Raw genomic sequence first — 18,040 nt, forward strand, 5'->3', positions numbered from 1 at the left:
TTTGCACCCTCTCTAAGGCCTTCACATCTTTCCTAAAGTGCGGTGCCCAGAACTGGACAAAATACTCCAGTTGTGGTCGAACCAGTGTTTTATAAAGGTTCGTCATGACTTCCTTGCTTTTGTACTCTATGCCTCTGTTTATAAAGCCCAGGATTCCGTATGCTTTCTTAGCTGCTTTCTCAACCTGCCCTGCCTAAGATGTGAAAGCCTTAGAGAGGGTGCAAAAAAGATTTACTAGAATGATTCCAGGGATGAAGGACTTTAGTGCACCTATATCCCCAGATCTCTCTGTTCCTGTACCTCTTTTAGAATTGTGCCCTCTAGTTTATATTGCCGCTCCTCATTTTTCCTACCAAAATGTATCACTTCGCATTTTTCTGCATTAAATTTCATCTGCCATGTGTGCATCCATTTCAGCAGCCTGTCTATATCCTCTTGAAGTTTATCACTTTCCTTCTCACTGTTCACTACACTTCCAAGTTTTGTGTCATCTGTACATTTGGAAATTGTGCCCTGTATACCCAAATTCAAGTCATTAAGTAGTCTTAACCTTTTTTTTTTAAATCACGCGATTGGGGTGAATTTCCTCTTGGTGCACTGGGATTGGAAATTTTTTCTTTTTTAGTGCACTCACTAGATGGCACTACTTTACTCAGCATGCTTTTGAGCACTGGAGTAATAACGGCAGATTTGAAAGGGAGGGGGACAGTACCAGAGAGAGGGAAATGCTCACAATACCAGCTAGCATGGCAACCAGGAACGGAAGGTCGGTGGTCAGCAATTTACTAGGAATAGGGTCAAGAGAGCAGGAGGTTGGTCTCATGGATAAGATGAGCTCTGAGTGGGCGTGAGGGGAGATAGGAGAGAAACTACAGAACGGTGCGAGTTCAGAGCTAGGGCAGAGGGGAACCTTGCGTGAAGTTTGGCTTGGTGGGTTAGGCGAAGGGAGGGATGAAACAGAGGCAGCCTGAGTCAGAAGATGAAGGGTTTGAGCCCCGATCCAGACTGCCCCGAAGACTGGAGACAAGAATATGGTCTCTAAATATGGGGTTGACATCCAGTAGGCTACTCTGCTCGTGTCTGGACAAAATGACCATTGGCTTAGCAATAGTATTCCCACCTCTGAGTCCAAACGGTTGGGTTCAAGCCCTGCTATTGAGATCCCTGCTAAGTGGAGCCTGGAGCACCGTCTCTGAATACCAGATTGGCGACCAGCAAGGGTACATGCATCCAATGGGTGTGGATGTAAAGGGTAGGTAGGGCTCTTTAGTCTTGGTTGCAGCCCACCTCGGAAAAGCTACTCCGAAGATAAAAACCACGAGGAAGGCAACAGGAAACCATCTCAGCTACTTTTCCCTAGTAAATGGCTCAAAAATGCCATAAGTGAGACTTGAGTTAGGACCTGCCCGAGGATAGTGCACAACAGACGGACTAATGAATTTAGTACTGAGGAAATTTCCATGTTTCCTGTTATTGGTCATTAACCAAGACTTATCAGGCACTAAACCTTTAACACCGTTCTGTACATTAACTTTGGCAACAACTATTAATGAACATGAGTAATTTCAAGAGATGGAGAAAGTGATTGATCAAATTGTTAGCAATTATGAGGCAAAATTAATACCTGAGCACATTCACACAGTGCATGTACTAACTCTAACATCAAGAAGAAATTCACCCCCTATAAACACCATGAAAAAAATGTAGTGCATTACAAATTCTTCCCTATTTAAGATATCTGTTTCACATTCATTTAATATCCACTGACTTTGATCCACTAATTCAGGTGTCTGATGTTCCAATGTCAGAAGTTTCTCTGCTGACTGTTTGGTTTTTGTCATGGCCAAATCTTTAGGATCTGCAACTAAACAATGGACAAAGACGTGAGGAAATGTACACTAATAAGAGGTTCTTTGAAAAAAATGTTTTTAAATCATCTGTTTATTCATATTTAAGAGTGTCTATTTACATTCTCTAATATGGAAACCTTGCAAAACTTTTTTTTTAAATTACAAAGTAAATAGTTTAAGCATAATGTATCTTATGTAAGTGGATGAACAATGCTACTTCTGTTTGTAGTTTTCCTTAGGCCTCCATTCTCTACATTTTTAGTATCACAAACTTTGGATCTTCAGTTTTATTGACCAATAACCGGTGAAAACTCCAATTAAGCTACACATGGTGAATAATCTGCATCAGTTTCAGTATCATGACCTCATCATGACAGAGTTTCATGGTGATACAGTACTTCAGGAAGCAAATCTAGCCTTTTTAAATGTAACTGCCAAATTAAGTGTGTTGCATATCTTATATAAATTAGCAGATGGCCTAGATTGTGTCTGATAACATCTTAGAGTTCTGGTGACTTCTTGAACCAGATTACTTTAGTGATATCAATTGAAATCTTGTACCACCATTGTTATATTCTCAGTCATCTGTTATTCTATATCCTATTCTTTTTTAATTTATTTTCCCAATTTACTCCCTTCTTTCCTTGAAGGCAATCACTCAGGCCTGTGTAAAGTTCCACACGCACCTGTAACTCAAGTGGTAATTCTACATATTTAATTCTACACATTGAGTGTTAGCCAGTTGTTTTATCATGGGAGCATCACAAGCAAATACAATTATGCATTTAATAGGCACCTACACATACATTTTCTAGTAATTGTGAGCAGAAACCTTGACTGATTCTCTCTGTCCCTAGCCCAGGGACACCAAAATCAACTATAGCATCTCCATTACCATCCCAGCTGAAATTAGCCAACCCTGCAAAGATTGAAACTCGAACCTGGGATCTTCCCAGTCTGTATGGCTTTCCACCACACCGTGCATTGATTCTTGTGTTTTACTGAGCTATAATATATCTGTACATTTATTGCTGTCTCTCAGTCATGTTTTGTTACATCTTTTGTGTTTTAAATTTGTTGGTTACAAAGATGTGGGCTAAATTCCTCCTTATGTGATATTACAAAGCTGCACTCCAATAACCTCATAAATAGAAATGGTAAGTTGTAGCAGAAATACACTTTCCCTTTAAGGAAATAAAAATCCAAAATTTGAATGTTTTTAAGAAATGCATTCAGCTAACCTTCTTCCTCCTTGACTTTTACACAAAGTTTCATGCTCAGAAGTATATCCGCAGCCCAGTCCAACTGGCAGAGAGCGTCATTTATAGGAAATCCATTGCAATATAGCCATTCTCCAAATTCAATCAGTTGGTCGATTTTCTGCCAATTACTTTCTGGTTTCTGAAATATTATCATTCAAAAAAGTAAACAAATGCAACATTACCTGTATCAACAAAACAAATTCACATGAACAGTAGCAGATTTCAAACTCGGTGACCTGGACTTCATGTTGTTGGACTTGGGAATGGAATGCAGGAGTATTTGAATGGGCTGGGATTAAAGGAGAATTTAGCAGAGGGAAGCTAGGGTATGAGAGCAGGAGGTGGTGTGCAGGTGAAGCAGAGGTTGTTGCCTTGGAGGATTTCAAGGGGATTGGGTTGGGAGGAATTAGGGTTATAATCACTAGGAAACACTCTGGTGTGAAAGGTGTGGGTTCAACCCTGTGGCACAATGCAAGAATATGAATGAAATTAAAAATATGGATGCCTTTTATGTGAAGTGAAATGATGGAAATGTCAGAATAGAAAAATGCAGAGATTTATCATAAGACAGAAACACATAGGAGATGGCAAAGATTGAAGAAAATACTGTTTTCCAGTGATGTAAGTAGGATCAATGATTCACAGTAACAGTGAGGTGCTCAGATCTTTCATTGATGCCGATAGCAATCACTACAAGGATTTGGGAGATGGTCAGGATGTTTATTATGTTATAATTTGTAGAACAGATTGTGGGGTGTGTCAGGAAGCAACATGCCACAAAAAGGATTTGGAAAAAAGGTTGTGAGAGATGTGGTCAGAAACCTTGCAGTAAATGTTCAAGTATTTTTTGACTAATTCCTGGGAAATTTGAGCCAGTCGTGATTCTTTTGGACTACCTTTCAGTCAATCATGATTTTTTGCTCTACAAATATGGATCTGATGCAGATTTTCCAACCACAAACATTTAAGATTACAGTAATTTATATCCATTTCAATTTTGAAGATAAAAAAGTAAATTTCAGTTATACATATATTGCATATTGTTTTTATGAACAGATGCACAAAGTACCTTCAAAGCATCGATTCCATTCTGATAGTAAGTTAACTGATCTGCTATTTCTTTAGAAACATTTGCCACACGATGCCACATGTAAGACACGTAGTCTTCACTTTCATCCTTTAATTTCTGCATATCCATCTTGATACTGCGACCAAGACATGTATTCACCATAATTCTATGCTTGAAAAGAAGCCTTAAAATAGAAAGAAACAGGAATTCTTTGTGAATTGTTAAAATGTTTTTATAGGCATATTTTGATCAATGCTAACAAATAATATAATTGCAAACATGTAAAATTTTCATTAAAAATGGTGTTTCTTCAATCTGTCTTGACAAAAAAAATGGATTTTTGTCAGTGTCAAATTTTTAACTTGTATTTTTTATTGCTGGAAATAGTATGTGAGGGATTAAAACCAAGGTCACACAGGGCAATCTTCAAGAGAAAAGCCATGAGCTCAGAGACCAGACAGGCTGGCTGTGGTTGGCTTTAAAAGGTGAGAAGTATACGGGGAAGCACAATAGCAAGTGTAAGGTGCTGAATGCACTAATTGGCCGCAGATTTCATATCGCATGGCAAGCATTGTATGTCATTGTCAAAGATTGGCTGTACATTTAGCATTGATCAAGGAAATGTAGGCTTTTGTTTCAGTATACCTTCAAAAGAGTTTGAATTGCATTTCTGTGGGAAGGCTATTTTACCTGAGGTGATGACCTGCTTTTTAACCCTGCACAAAAGTTCTGTGTTGAAGATTATGGCAACCAGTAGAATAGCTAGGTCAGTTTGAAATTGCAGCATGTTTTACGAACTAAGAAGTGAGCTTCTGTTTTTAAGTTAATATATAGACGGAAAGTGAGTGCCACCTTTATTACTTCATGCATCCAGGAGGGTAGTGAACTGTATGATTCACTGTTTCATACTGTACATTGTTCATTTACTTATCTAAAGCCTGCACCTCAGCCTGAAAAGAGTGTACATCCAGTTCACTCTCAAAGGGAGGAGAATCGAGTAACTTAACATAATAGAGGGAAATTGCTTCTGTGTAGTAGGTATAGTAAAATTGTAAACACATTCTTTCTAAACATATTCATGATTTCACTATAAGTAGTACACAAAAGGCCATCTTCCCACCAATATCTTTTCTTGTGTATTTTATTAAAATAACTATAAGTCTATCTGGACAGGAAAAAAAGGGGAAAGTCTACAACTCAGTGTGAACAGAATTTTAATTCTCACCATTAACCAAACTATCTTGTCCTCAAAGCATACGGAGCAGGAAATCAAGTTGATATGTTACATAGGGCAGAGAAAGATTCCTCAAACAATGACCAGGGAATTGCAAATCAATCCAGATTTATTAGTATTACAATATATTGGGCCATAATTTGCTGTAGCAGGGCATCTAACGGCATCTGCCGTTAGTTAGACTTGCCCTTGCACCTTTAGGTTTTAACATTTTTAGCGTGACAAGTTGCTGAAAGTGCAAGCTGATAACGGCACAGTGAAGGAAACAGGGCATTTGGGACCTGAGTGAACAGGGCAAGCAACTGTGTATCTCCTTAATCAATCAGATTGAAGCATTGTGAAATAAACAGCACAAAGACTAAGAAGAAAGTGTAAATTAGAGTAGGTGGATTCAATGTCAAATCAGATACAGAAAGAGAAATAAAGAGAGGGAAGGAAAGATTGGATTAAGAGGGAGAGAAAAAAGAGACAAAAAGGAAAACCAAAAAAAAATGTTTTTAATTTAATATTTTACATTTTAAAATCTTCTAAAACAATTAAAATCTGAAGGAATGAGACGCCACATTTGTAATAGTTAATTTTCAGTGGCAGAGAGGTTAACTGGCAGTAATTAACACTTATCATATTGTTAAATGGGTACTTAGATTTGAAATGACAAGACTTAACATTCTGTGGCGAGTTTAGTTCTTATCTACTGCGCAAATACAGCAACTTCACAGGCAGAGAGATGCTGTTTTTGCGAAGCTAACGGCAGAGTGGCGCATCTCACACAGCAACTTTTGGATATTCGCGTTTAACCTCGCATCTGCCCGTTGCCTGAAGTTGTTGTACCATTTGCGCATAAATAACGGTGAGTACCATTATCCTCACCATTATTTTGACAGCAAATTCTGGCCCAACATGCAATTTCAAGGCACAGGTCCCGTTGTTTAATTTAAAATAATTTTCTTCAGACAATGGTTTACAAAAGTAACATCATATGCAAATATACCAGACAAAATGGAACATAATGCTTGCAGTATTGGGATGGATTTGCTTGGGGTCAGCACCGAAGGAACACCTATTCCTGGATGCAAATGTCAGGAAAAGGTGTGGAGACCTGTGACAGTGTGGCTCCGATATTAACAGGGAGCTGGGAGGGTGCGGGGGAGGCCGAAATCGGCCGAAGAACCCACCAAAGCCATGGATGTGGAGGCCTTGCCAATTTTAACTTACATTGGCATATTGTAAGGCCACTTCCTGCCTGGCAGCCGGCCAAATGGACAGCCTGGCCGGTGGGCAGGAGGGAACATTGTGGGCAGGAGGCCGCAGCAAGGGGACGGTCCCTGGCACTGGGAAGGGAGGATCAGTTACAGGCGGTGATCGGGAAGGCTGGGGGGAGGTTTGAGAGAGGGAGTGCTGGGGGCTGGCTGACCATCAGGAGGGCTGGGGAGAGGTTTGAGATCGGGAGGGCTGGGAGTTGGCTGGCAATGAGGAGAGTTGGGAGATGGCTGGCAATCAGAGGGGGCTGGGGTGGGGGGGGGGTGGAGGGGAGACTGGAGATCAGGGCTGGGGGAGACAGAAGGCTTCCTGAGGGACCTAGGGGGAGCACTCCTGCTCCTCCTGGCGCACAAGGGGTGCTGAATGAGCCACCTACCTTGGGGATCCAGCAGCTCCTGCCCCAGGAGTCCCACAGATCGGCTCCCCCTCACTTATTATTAAATTTAAGTCGCGGCGCCGATGATGTCATCAGGCTGCAACTTTGCTAAGTTCATTAGGCCCCCACCTGCCTTTTGCAGAAGCCTCTTCCACGGCCTGATTTCTGCACTTTAAAATTTAACGGGGCGGGAATGGGATCGGGTTGCCCAATCCTGGTATTTTAAGCCCCCCAGATCCTCTCCTGCCCAACAGGAAAGGGGTTAAAATTGAGGTCTGTGCCTTTACGATAAGTCAAGATTTCCAGGGACTTCCTAAAGGGGCAGACCTAGGCTTGCGCTAACAACAAAGCAAATAAAACTTAGCTATGGAAATAATATACGGCCCTCCGGCTCTCACATTCCTCTAGTTTCATCAGAACGTGCATATTTCCAGGGGTACCCAAATAAGCTGGTGGCGCACCTTCTGTATGAAGCCCCTTTAGATCGGAGGTGCCCTCCACCTGTCCAGCGCCCAGTTGGGGCGGAAGGTCAGGAAAATCGACACCATACTTCCAAGTTCTTTCACTTAATGTGTAATTAATTTTTATAAGGTTGTGTCCTATTTTTTACTTACAGCCTCTGCTTAGTCCTGGGCATATCTATAATGGCGTCGTCTAACACTTTCAGCCCAGCTTTCCAATCTCCTTTATTCACATGAATGTGGAATAAAAGCCCATATATTGCTGCCCTTAATTTGAGATCATCTTCAGGATCGCGAACAGCTTGAAACAAAATATAATCAGTTCTAAATTATTACACAACCACTACAAACCCTATGATGACAGAAACAGAAGACTAACAAAACCAGCAACTTGCATTTATATAGCGCCTTTAACGTAGCAAAATGTCCCAAGGCACTTCACAGGAGTGTAATCAACCAACAACTGACACAGAGCCAAAGAAGGAGACATTAGGACAGGTGACCAAAAGCTTGGTCAAAGAGGTAGATTTTAAGGAGCATCTTAAACAAGGGGAGAGAGATGGAGAGGCTGAGAGGTGTAGGGAGCGAATTCTAGGCTGAAGGCAAGGCTGCTAATGGTGGAGTGAAAGAAGGGGATAGGGTCAGAGGAACACAGAGTTCTCGAAGGGTTGTAGGGCTGGAGGAGGTTATAGAAAGAGGGGCTTGGTCATGGAGTGATATAAACAAGAGGATGAGTATTTTAAATTGGAGGCGTTGGTGGACCGAGAGACAGTCTAGGTAAGTAAGCACTGAGGTGATGGATGAATGGGACTTTGTGTGGGTTAGGATATGGTTAGCAGAGTTTTGGATGATCTCACCTTTCTGCTTCAGTTCAGTGTTTACTAAACAGAAGGATATTGGTTGGGGGGGGAGGGGAGGCAATCTTCAATTAGTTAAAAATGAGATGAGAGATATAATAAATAAAAGGGAAATAGCGGAGGTTGTGAACAGACTAGTTCAACCTGAGACAGTGGCCGGGGAGGGGAAATGAAACAGGTGCTGAGGGAACGGAGTTTGTGGCTTTATTCTTCCCAATAAGGAAATTGCAGTTCATCCAAGTCTGAATGTCTATCAAGCAGGCTGACAACACAAAGGCAGTGGAGAAGCTTCAGTTCAGTGTTTACTAGACAGAAGGATATTGGTTGGGGCGGGGGGGGGGGGGGGGGAGGCAAATCTTCAATTAGTTAAAAATGAGATGAGAGATATAATAAATAAAAGGGAAATAGCAGAAAGGTTAGTTAAGCTAAAGAAGGATCCAAATGGAAATGAGGGAAGAAATAGCAGAGGCCCTCAAAATTATTATATATTTCAGAGTTCTGTGGAAAGTGGCTGGCCACATGTAATACCTATTTTCAGAAAGGGAGACAGAGTAAACTCGGGTAATTAAAGGCTAGTTAGTTTAACATCTGTGGTAGGAAACATTTTTGGACTCTTTAATTAAAGATGAAATAACTAAATATCTAGATGAAGAGAAATAATTAAAAGCAGCCAACACAGCTTACAGAAAGCAAGATTGTACTTGACAAACCTGATAAGAGTTCTTTGAAGAGGTGACAAAAAATAAAGTGGATGTGATATACATGGACTCTCAGAAAGCCTTTGCAAGGTATATGCAGGAGTCTAGTGAAGAAGATTAAGGAATTTGGAATTAGGGGAATGGGAGAAAATTGGATTAAATACTAGTTAGAAAGAAGGAAATAGAGTTGACATTAAAGGCAGTTTCTCAGAGTGCTTGGAAGTCGTTCGTGGTGTCCCATAGGGTTCTCTTCTGGGACTGCTTCTGTGTACACGAGTGATTTGGATATAGGACTAGAGGGAATGGTGTCCAAATTTGCAGATGATACTAAACTAGGAGGTGTAGTGCATAATTCTGAGGACCAAATGAAGCTGCAAGGAGATATTAATAAGATGGTGGAATAGGTAAAAAAAAGTGGCAGATGGAATTCAATGTCAATAAATCTGAGGTGATACATTTTGGTAAAAAAAATAATTATACTCTGAATGGGGGAAAACTGTGTGACATGGAAGAGCAGAGGGATTTGGGTTGATGTTCACAAGAAGTTAAAAGCAGCAATTCAAGTGGATATGACCATAAAAAAGCTAATGGAATAAGAGGTACAGAATTTAAAGTCAAGATGTAATGGCAAATCCATATTAATAAGATCACATTTGGAGTACTATGTGTAGTTTTGGGCTCCACACTATAGGAATAATATTGAGACAACTGAGAGGGTAACAATGCAGATTCAGTAGGATGCTGCCTGGTATGAGGAAACAGAAAGAAAGACCAGAAAAATTGGGGCTGTTTCCATTATAACAGAGAAGATTATGGGATGATTTGATAGAAGTGTGAAGGGATGGGACAGATAGAAGCAGTCTGTTTCCAGTGATTGGGGGGTCTAAAACAAGGGAACATAAATTCAAAATTAAGTGCAAGAGATTTAGGACAGAGAGCAGGAGAAACTATTTTACACAGAGGGCTGTAAGGCTGTGGAATGCACCACCAGAATTAATGATTGAAGTGGAGTCCATGTTAACATTTAAGAATAGGTTACATAGGTGGATGAAGGAAAAGGAAATAAAAGGATATAGGAACAGATTGAGTACATGGATTAGAACTACTGCTTGTATGGAGGATAAACACTAACATGGATTGGTTGAGACGGACAGCCAGTTTTCGTGTTGTAATTTCTATGTAATTCTATGTCATAACTTGGTAAAAACTCCTATTGGTCTGAATTCAATCATCCAAATATATCAAAAACGATTTGGCAGTGTAATGCACTGTGCCAAAGAATAGAAGACCCACATTCAAATCACAGCCTCATTTGGAATTTGTACTCAGGCTTCCTAAGCAGTTGATCTCACCCGAGTGGCAATGAAGAGAGAAAATAAATGCTGGCTTAGCATCCCCTGCCTAACTGTCAGAATGATTCAGCACAGCCACAGTGATGGCTATAATTGCCCACCTGGCCTCTTTGCTATAACTTACTGCATGTGATGTAGAATGTCAGAAAGGGAACCTATGAAGCCTCAGTCATGAGCATAGGCATGTGTTCTGTGTGTGTGTGGCAGCTAACAGTAGAGCATAATTCTGTAAAATTCCATTTGTTCTGAGTTTGAGATCTATTTCTGTTTTACATTAATTTACTGTGAGAGCTTATAAATAATTTCCTCAGGTTTCACTAACATGTTAGTGCTGACTCTGACATGATATGAAATGTTTTCTGTCTAACTGTTGTCTGCTGAATCGATTCATCCTTTTCTTCTTCCTGTAAGTCACAAGGAAAAGATTATGCAGTTAAAACAACTATAAACCTGATCCAAGCATTTACATAACAGACAAATATTTTGTGAAACCATTGTACATTTTTGACTGTGTGGTGCTGGTGGCAGTACATTGATGGATTAGGCTTGTTGGCATAGATGGCACATACGAGGAGCATGTGTGTGGTTTAAAAAGATTTGTCTTATCACACATGAACTGTGCATTGATGGAGTGGTAGCCCTTGAGGTTCGTGTGGAGCCACATACGCGCTATCAATGATATCGTGGCCTTCTTGGAAACCTGTCATTTGGAAAAAGTGCAGTGTCCTCTCAAGTTGTTGCCGGTTATTCATGAGGAAAGTGATGAAGATTGCTCTGACATACAATATATTAGTCAAGCTTCATACAGCTTGCACAGTACATTGGTTCATTTAAATAGTGCTGAACTGTCTCCTGCCCGAAGCCGGCAGGAATGAGGTCAACACCGGCGGGTGGGAGTTGGACCCCAGCAGAACCCATGGAAATAGTCCCCAGCCAGGTAAGTCAGGAGGGAGGGGGTCCAGGTCGATTGCAGCTGGAAGGAAGGGAAAAGCCCAGGGCAGAGGTGGCCCAAGGTTTCCTTGTTGAGCCAGGAGGAGCAATCAGGCTCCTCCTGGGTCACAAGCCAGGCCCAAAATTTTAAAAATTAAAATATACCTCTTCTGGCCCAATGCTGCTTTTGCTGCTGACTCGGAAACTGCGTGCAAATCATAGATTTCAGAGTTAAAATTATATCAGAGTTCGAATTAAGTTATCGGACCCCGACAAGTCAATATTTATGAGGCCCACGCCTGACTGTAGCGGGTGGCCTCTAAGCTCCTGAAAACCTGGGAGTTGTAATCGCAGGGGGTGGGAACACTGCAGGTCCAGCCGCTATTTTAACCCCTTGTCCGCACCGTTCCCGCAAAGCAGGCAGGGTTAAAATCAGAGCAACTATCTCCAAAATTCCTTTGGGGTTCTGCCATTCTCCTGCCGTAGCACCAGCAGGAAAATGGTGGTGACCTAGTTACACCAATTATGTTTCCAAGAGTTTCCTGGCTGCCTTGTAAGGGGCGGAATCTCTATCCACCCCATACAAAGCTAATGTCATCCGGGATGGGGGAAGAAGACCCAGTGCTTCTGTGGAGGCCAATAAGCCAAGTGAGTGAAGGCCTATAGAGCTCTACAAGGGCAAATGTGAGCCCCACCAAAGGACCTGGCCAGGCAAGTAGCCTGAACCCGTGAAGAATGTTAACTTTTTTTTCCAGAAGTGTTTAGAACGTGGGTCAAAGTAATATTGCTAGGGTCAGGGGGAGGACTGGGCAATTATCCCTTTCCAAGGGTGGACCACAGCCCAAGTTTCTGTGGGCATGGTGCCAGTGATGCGCCCATAGTGGCACTTGCAACTGCCAGCCCTGTGCTAATTAGGTGCTCTTCCATTGACCTCACAAACACTGGCAGGTGCAGTATTGGAGGGCACTAGGAGGCACAATTGTCAGGATCATGTTCTGTGGATATTCAGCCCCTCTGCGTTTAATTTATGTTAACAGCTAAATGCTGTGAAGTCAGTAGTTGCATAAATTACTGTAAGCATTTTACCTTTTTTTTCCTGGAGTATGTATTGTTGATAGCCTTTAGAAAAGTTTTAATGGGTTCTTCAAGCATCTCTCTTTCCAGAGGGGAAGGTATCAAAGACAGACAGGAATTCCAAAAGTGTTTCGCTGAAGTCATTACAAGCTTCATACTTCCAGCTTGTTCTCCGTAGCTGCAGCACAAAATAAAAAGTCAGATACTTGACATTTTCAGTTATCATTTTTATGAATCAGTTTTGAGAGCGTAAAAGTATGCACTGCCACAATCTGTTCCACAGTTGAATGAGATACTAGGAGAGATTTTACTGGGTCTGAACCTACCCACATTGTATCGCCTGGGTACAGCAATACCAAAATACTGGGCAAGTCGGAGTGTATGCTTCTAACTTAAATCCTATCCAGCCATCCTGATCACCTCCACCCCTTTCAATGAGGTAATAAAAATTCTGTTCCTTTCAATTCATCAAAAGGACATTCCTTCACATGTCTCAATTCCAACAAATAGTTATCACCTCTTAATTCTCACAGCAGTCCTACTTCAACTATTGACATTCTCGTCCTCACCATCTGTTTCTGATCTCAAGCGGAACTCCCATATTCCAATTACTGAAGCTGCCTCCAAGAAGCTGGGTTTTCTGTTTTATGCCAATCACTTCTTTCTCCCCTGTTTCCCCCAACAATTATTAACTCTACAAATTTTAAGTCCATCTAAGACAACAACTTGTATTTATATAGCACCTTTAACGTAGTAAAACATCCCAAGGTGCAACAAAATTTGACACTAAGCCACATAGAAGTACATAGAATTACATTGAATGTACAGCACAGAAACAGGCCACTCAGCCCAATAGGTCTATGCTGGTGTTTATGCTCCAGACAAGCCTCCTCCCACCCTTCTTCATCTAACCCCATCAACATATCCTTCTATTCCTTTCTTCCTCATGTATTTATCTAGCTTTCCCTTCAATGCATTTATGCATGTCGCGTCAGCTACTCCTTATAGTAGCGAGTTCCACATTCTAACCACTCTCTAGGTAAAGAAGTTTCTCCTGAATTCCTGACTGGATTTATTACTGGCTATCATATTTATAGCCCCTCGTTTTGGTCTCCCCCGCAAGTGGAAACATCTACACTACGTTTACCCTATCAAATCCTTTCATAATCTTAAAGACCTCTATTAGGTCATCCCTCAGTCTTCTCTTTTCAAGAGAAAATAGCCCCAGCCTGTTCAATATTTCCTAATAGGTATAACCTCTCAGTTCTGATATCATCCTAGTAAATCTTTTTTGCATCTTCTCCAGTGCCTCTGTATCCTTTTTATAATATGGAGACCAAAACTGTTCACAGTACTCCAAGAGTGATGTAAATAAGGTTCTGTACAAGTTTAGCATAACTTCTCTACTTTTCAATTCTATCCCTCTAGAAATGAATCGCAGCATTTGGTTTAATTTTTTTTTATAGCCTTATTAACCTGCATCACTACTTTTTGTGATTTGTGAATCTGTACCCCCAGATCTCTCTGCTCCTCTAACCCATTTAGACTCTTATTTTCCAAGGAGTATGTGGCCTCCTTATTCTTCCTACCAAAATGTATCACCTCACACTCATTTATATTGAAATTCATCTGCCAATTACACACGTATTCTGCAAGTTTATTAATGTCTTCCTGTATTTTGTCACAGTCCTCTTCAGTATTAACTATACCCTCCCCCATGTGTCCGCAAATTTTGAAAATGTACTTCTGATTCCTGAGTGCAAATCATTTATGTAAATGGTGAACATCAGTGGTCCCAGGACCGATCCTTGTGGAAGTGGAACCCCACTTCCCTCCTTTTGCCAGTCTGAGTAGCTGCATTTAACCCCTACTTTCTGTTTTCTGTTTTGTAGCCAGCTTGCTATCCATTCTGCTACTTGTCCCCTGACTCTAAATGCTCTGATCTTAGTCATGAGTCTACTATGCGGTACCTTATCGAAGGCCTTTTGAAAATCCAAATATATTACATCTGCTACATTACCCTTGTCTACTCTTTCTGTTACTTCTTCAAAGAATTCAATAAGGTTGGTCAAGCATGACCTTCCCTTTTGAGATCCATGCTATTCTTTATTATATTTTTGTTTTCTTGATGTTTTCTATTACATCTTTAAGTAAGGATTCCATTATCTTCCCTACCACTGACATTAAGCTAACTGATCCATAGTTTCCTGGACTTGTTCTATCTCCCTTTTTAAATATAGGAATAACATTAGCTGTCTGCCAGGCCTCTGGCACTATTCCTTTTTCTAATGAATTTTTATATGTATGTAATAGTACCTCTGCTATAAGGAGATATTAGGACAGAAGACCAAAAGCTTGGTCAAAGAGGTAGCTTTTAAGCAGCGTAAAGGAGGAGAGAGGGGTAGAGGCGCAAAGAGGTTTAGGGAAGGAATTCCAGAGCTTAGGGCCTAGACAGCTGAAGGCACGGCCGCCAATGGTGGAGCAATGAAAATCAGGGATGCGCAAGAGGCCAGAATTGGAGGAGCACAGAGATCTTGACTATTACTTCTTCACCTAGGAGGCTCTAATACCTCTCTTCTACTTTTGAATGGCATTCAGGAAAAATGTCAACCATTGTCACAATCTTTCCGTTCTCTATTTTACCAATATTGTTTTGCACTTCTCTGAACTTTCCTTTTTTTTTTGTTTTAGATGCAGTCATACCATCCTCAGCCTGAAGAGCCAGACAACCCAGATATCAAGGCCCCAGTCTTCTAAAGAACAATGATTAGAGAGCATAGATCTCATGGGGAGGCAGTGGAGACTGTTTCCACACATGTGGTCGAGATGATGGATAAGTGGAAGGAGTCCAGTTTCCGCATCTGCAGCACATTGCAGGAAATATTTCGCAATCTGTGGATTACCATGGAGACAGTGGAAGCTGAGAAGATTGCTGTGGCATCAAAATGCCAGGAAGCGCTTGTAAGATTATTGGTGGCATCCAGAGTGGCCATCTGTGCTTCCATTGATACATTCAGCAGGACAATGTCACAGGGCTTGCAAGAACTGATTGATGATATTCAGTCGGTAATGACAACAATCAAAAACACCTCAGCCTGTGCCCTGGCCCATTGGGCTGCAAGGAATGGGCACTGATGTCGCTGTCTTTCTCAACAGTGGCAGTAATGCCTTGTTCCATGAGGCCCTCTCCAATGTCTTTACTCAAGAGAGCGCAAGACATGGGTCTAACACCCTTTCCCACTGCAAGAGAAAGGCTGCTGGAAGTTGGTTCCTTGGAGACAGCTGCTGTCCTGAGTCATCTCAGGTCTCCAAAGCTCCTGACGAACCATTCCAGCCACCCTTCACTCAATCTCATGTCACTGGTATGACTGGTGAGGTGAGAGTGACTGCCCTTGACATCAAGGCAGCATTGGACCGAGTGTGGCACAAAGGAGCCCTAGTAAAATTGAAGTCAATAGGAATCAGGAGGAAAACTCTCCAGTGGCTGGAGTCATACCTAGCACAAAGGAAGATGGTAGTGGTTGTTGGAGGCCAATCATCTCAGCACCAGGACATTGCTGCAGGAGTTCCTCAGGGCAGTGTCCTAGGCCCAACCATCTTCAGCTGCTTCATCAATGACCTTCCCTCCATCATAAGGTCAGAAATGGGGATGTTTGCTGATGACTGCACAGTGTTCAGTTCCATTTGCAACCCCTCAAATAATGAAGCAGTCTGAGCCCGCATGCAGCAAGACCTGGACAACATCCAGGCTTGGGCTCATAAGTGGCAAGTAACATTCGCGCCAGATAAGTGCCAGGCAATGACCATCTCCAACAAGAGAGAGTCTAACCACCTCCCCTTGACATTCAACGGCATTACCATCGCCGAATCCCCTACCATCAACATCCTGGGGGTCACCATTGACCAGAAACTGAACTGGACCAGCCATATAAATACTGTGGCTACGAGAGCAGGTCAGAGGCTGGGTATTCTGCGGCGAGTGACTCACCTCCTGACTCCCCAAAGCCTTTCCACCATCTACAAGGCACAAGTCAGGAGTGTGATGGAATACTCTCCACTTGTTTGGATGAGTGCAGCTCCAACAACACTCAAGAAGCTCAACACCATCCAAGATAAAGCAGCCCGCTTGATTGGCACCCCATCCACCACCCTAAACATTCACTCCCTTCACCACCGGCGCACTGTGGCTGCAGTGTGTACCATCCACAGGATGCACTGCAGCAACTCGCCAAGGCTTCTTCGACAGCACCTCCCAAACCCGCAACCTCTACCACCTAGAAGGACAAGAGCAGCAGGCACATGGGAACTACACCACCTGCACGTTCCCCTCCAAGTCACACACCATCCCGACTTGGAAATATATCGCTGTTCCTTCATTGTCGCTGGGTCAAAATCCTGGAACTCCCTTCCTAACAGCACTGTGGGAGAATCGTCACCACACGGACTGCAGCGGTTCAAGAAGGCGGCTCACCACCACCTTCTCGAGGGCAATTAGGGATGGGCAATAAATGCTGGCCTCACTAGCGACGCCCACATCCCGTGAACGAATAAAAAAATACTCAGGCAGCACCTCATAGGAGTAGTAGAGTAGGAGCTCGAATAAGTAGGTTAACTGACAAAGGGGAGTCCCGGTCTTGAGAAGTAGTTTTGAATGGGGAGAATGGATTTTTGCAGCACTTCCTGGTGAATCTTCATCTTTAAAGTAAACAAAGTTCGATAACATGAGTTCATTTCTGTGTCTGCTTTCAACTTTTGGGAGTTGGATGATGGCAGGGAAAATGCAGACTTCTGTTTTCGTGGTTTCTGCGGCTCCTCCGCCAAAGTTAGAGCAGGCAAGCAGGAAAATCTCTGTAGAAATTCACCAGAATTCTATATTTTCTCCTAATTTATTGACTTACTGGCATGTTATTTCTGGTGCTTTATACGAATAAATTAATTTCTGCAATGATAGCACTACCCCTGAAAACCCACAACCATCGAACACATCTGACGGTGGTCACCTAATTATCATGTCAATGGCAGGTACCCATGACACTAGGGGTGCATCTAGGGTGTCCACCTTCCGCCAGTGACTGCATACTGTTGCGCAAGTTGCCATTCCGGGGGAGGGGCATCAGGTCCCCCTCCAAAAACACCTGACGAATTCCACATTGGTAGGCTTTATTAAAAAAAATCTTAAAAAATACTTTAACCTTTAGCTTGGACCCCCCAAGGTGGTCCCCACAACCACCATTCAGGGGCCTCATATGCCTTGTCTCCCAGTGAGCCGATGATCTGCCTGCTGATTAAGAAGCCAAGGACACGGGAACTCCCCGCATTGGAAGTTTCCGCTCCCCCGTCAGCCTCATCCCCTCTTATGCTGCTGGCCTTGTTTGGTGTGGGCAGAGGTTCTGCCCCTTCAAGGCCCTGCGGAATCTCCAACATCAGGTCAGGACCTGGAGTGCACCAGAAGAGCCACAAATTTTAGGTTCCGCTATCTTTTGGAAGTTAGAGCAGGAAATCACTGCAAATGTTTCAATATTTGCCGAGGGAGACTCCCACAAGGAAAAGTTTGAAAATTACTGTGCTAAGGCATGATTTTCTTTCTTTATTATGAAAATCTGTATGCATTATGGTC

At 42.3% G+C, this 18,040-nt stretch overlaps 1 protein-coding gene across 1 annotated transcript in view; it reads right to left on the reverse strand.

Annotated features, from left to right (window-relative positions):
* LOC137340238 (cilia- and flagella-associated protein 46) overlaps window positions 1-18,040 on the reverse strand; it is a 303,329-nt gene that overhangs the window by 184,260 nt on the left and 101,029 nt on the right. Inside the window, exons 24-29 of the mRNA XM_068002660.1 lie at window positions 12,436-12,601; window positions 10,742-10,823; window positions 7,666-7,813; window positions 4,182-4,365; window positions 3,092-3,251; window positions 1,769-1,864 (exon numbers count right to left, since the gene is read on the reverse strand). Coding sequence (XP_067858761.1) covers window positions 1,769-1,864; window positions 3,092-3,251; window positions 4,182-4,365; window positions 7,666-7,813; window positions 10,742-10,823; window positions 12,436-12,601 — 836 coding nt within the window. The remainder of the gene's footprint in view (window positions 1-1,768; window positions 1,865-3,091; window positions 3,252-4,181; window positions 4,366-7,665; window positions 7,814-10,741; window positions 10,824-12,435; window positions 12,602-18,040) is intronic.

This window comes from Heptranchias perlo, chromosome 21, assembly GCF_035084215.1.
Source record: "Heptranchias perlo isolate sHepPer1 chromosome 21, sHepPer1.hap1, whole genome shotgun sequence".
In the NCBI taxonomy this organism is placed as follows: domain Eukaryota; kingdom Metazoa; phylum Chordata; class Chondrichthyes; order Hexanchiformes; family Hexanchidae; genus Heptranchias; species Heptranchias perlo.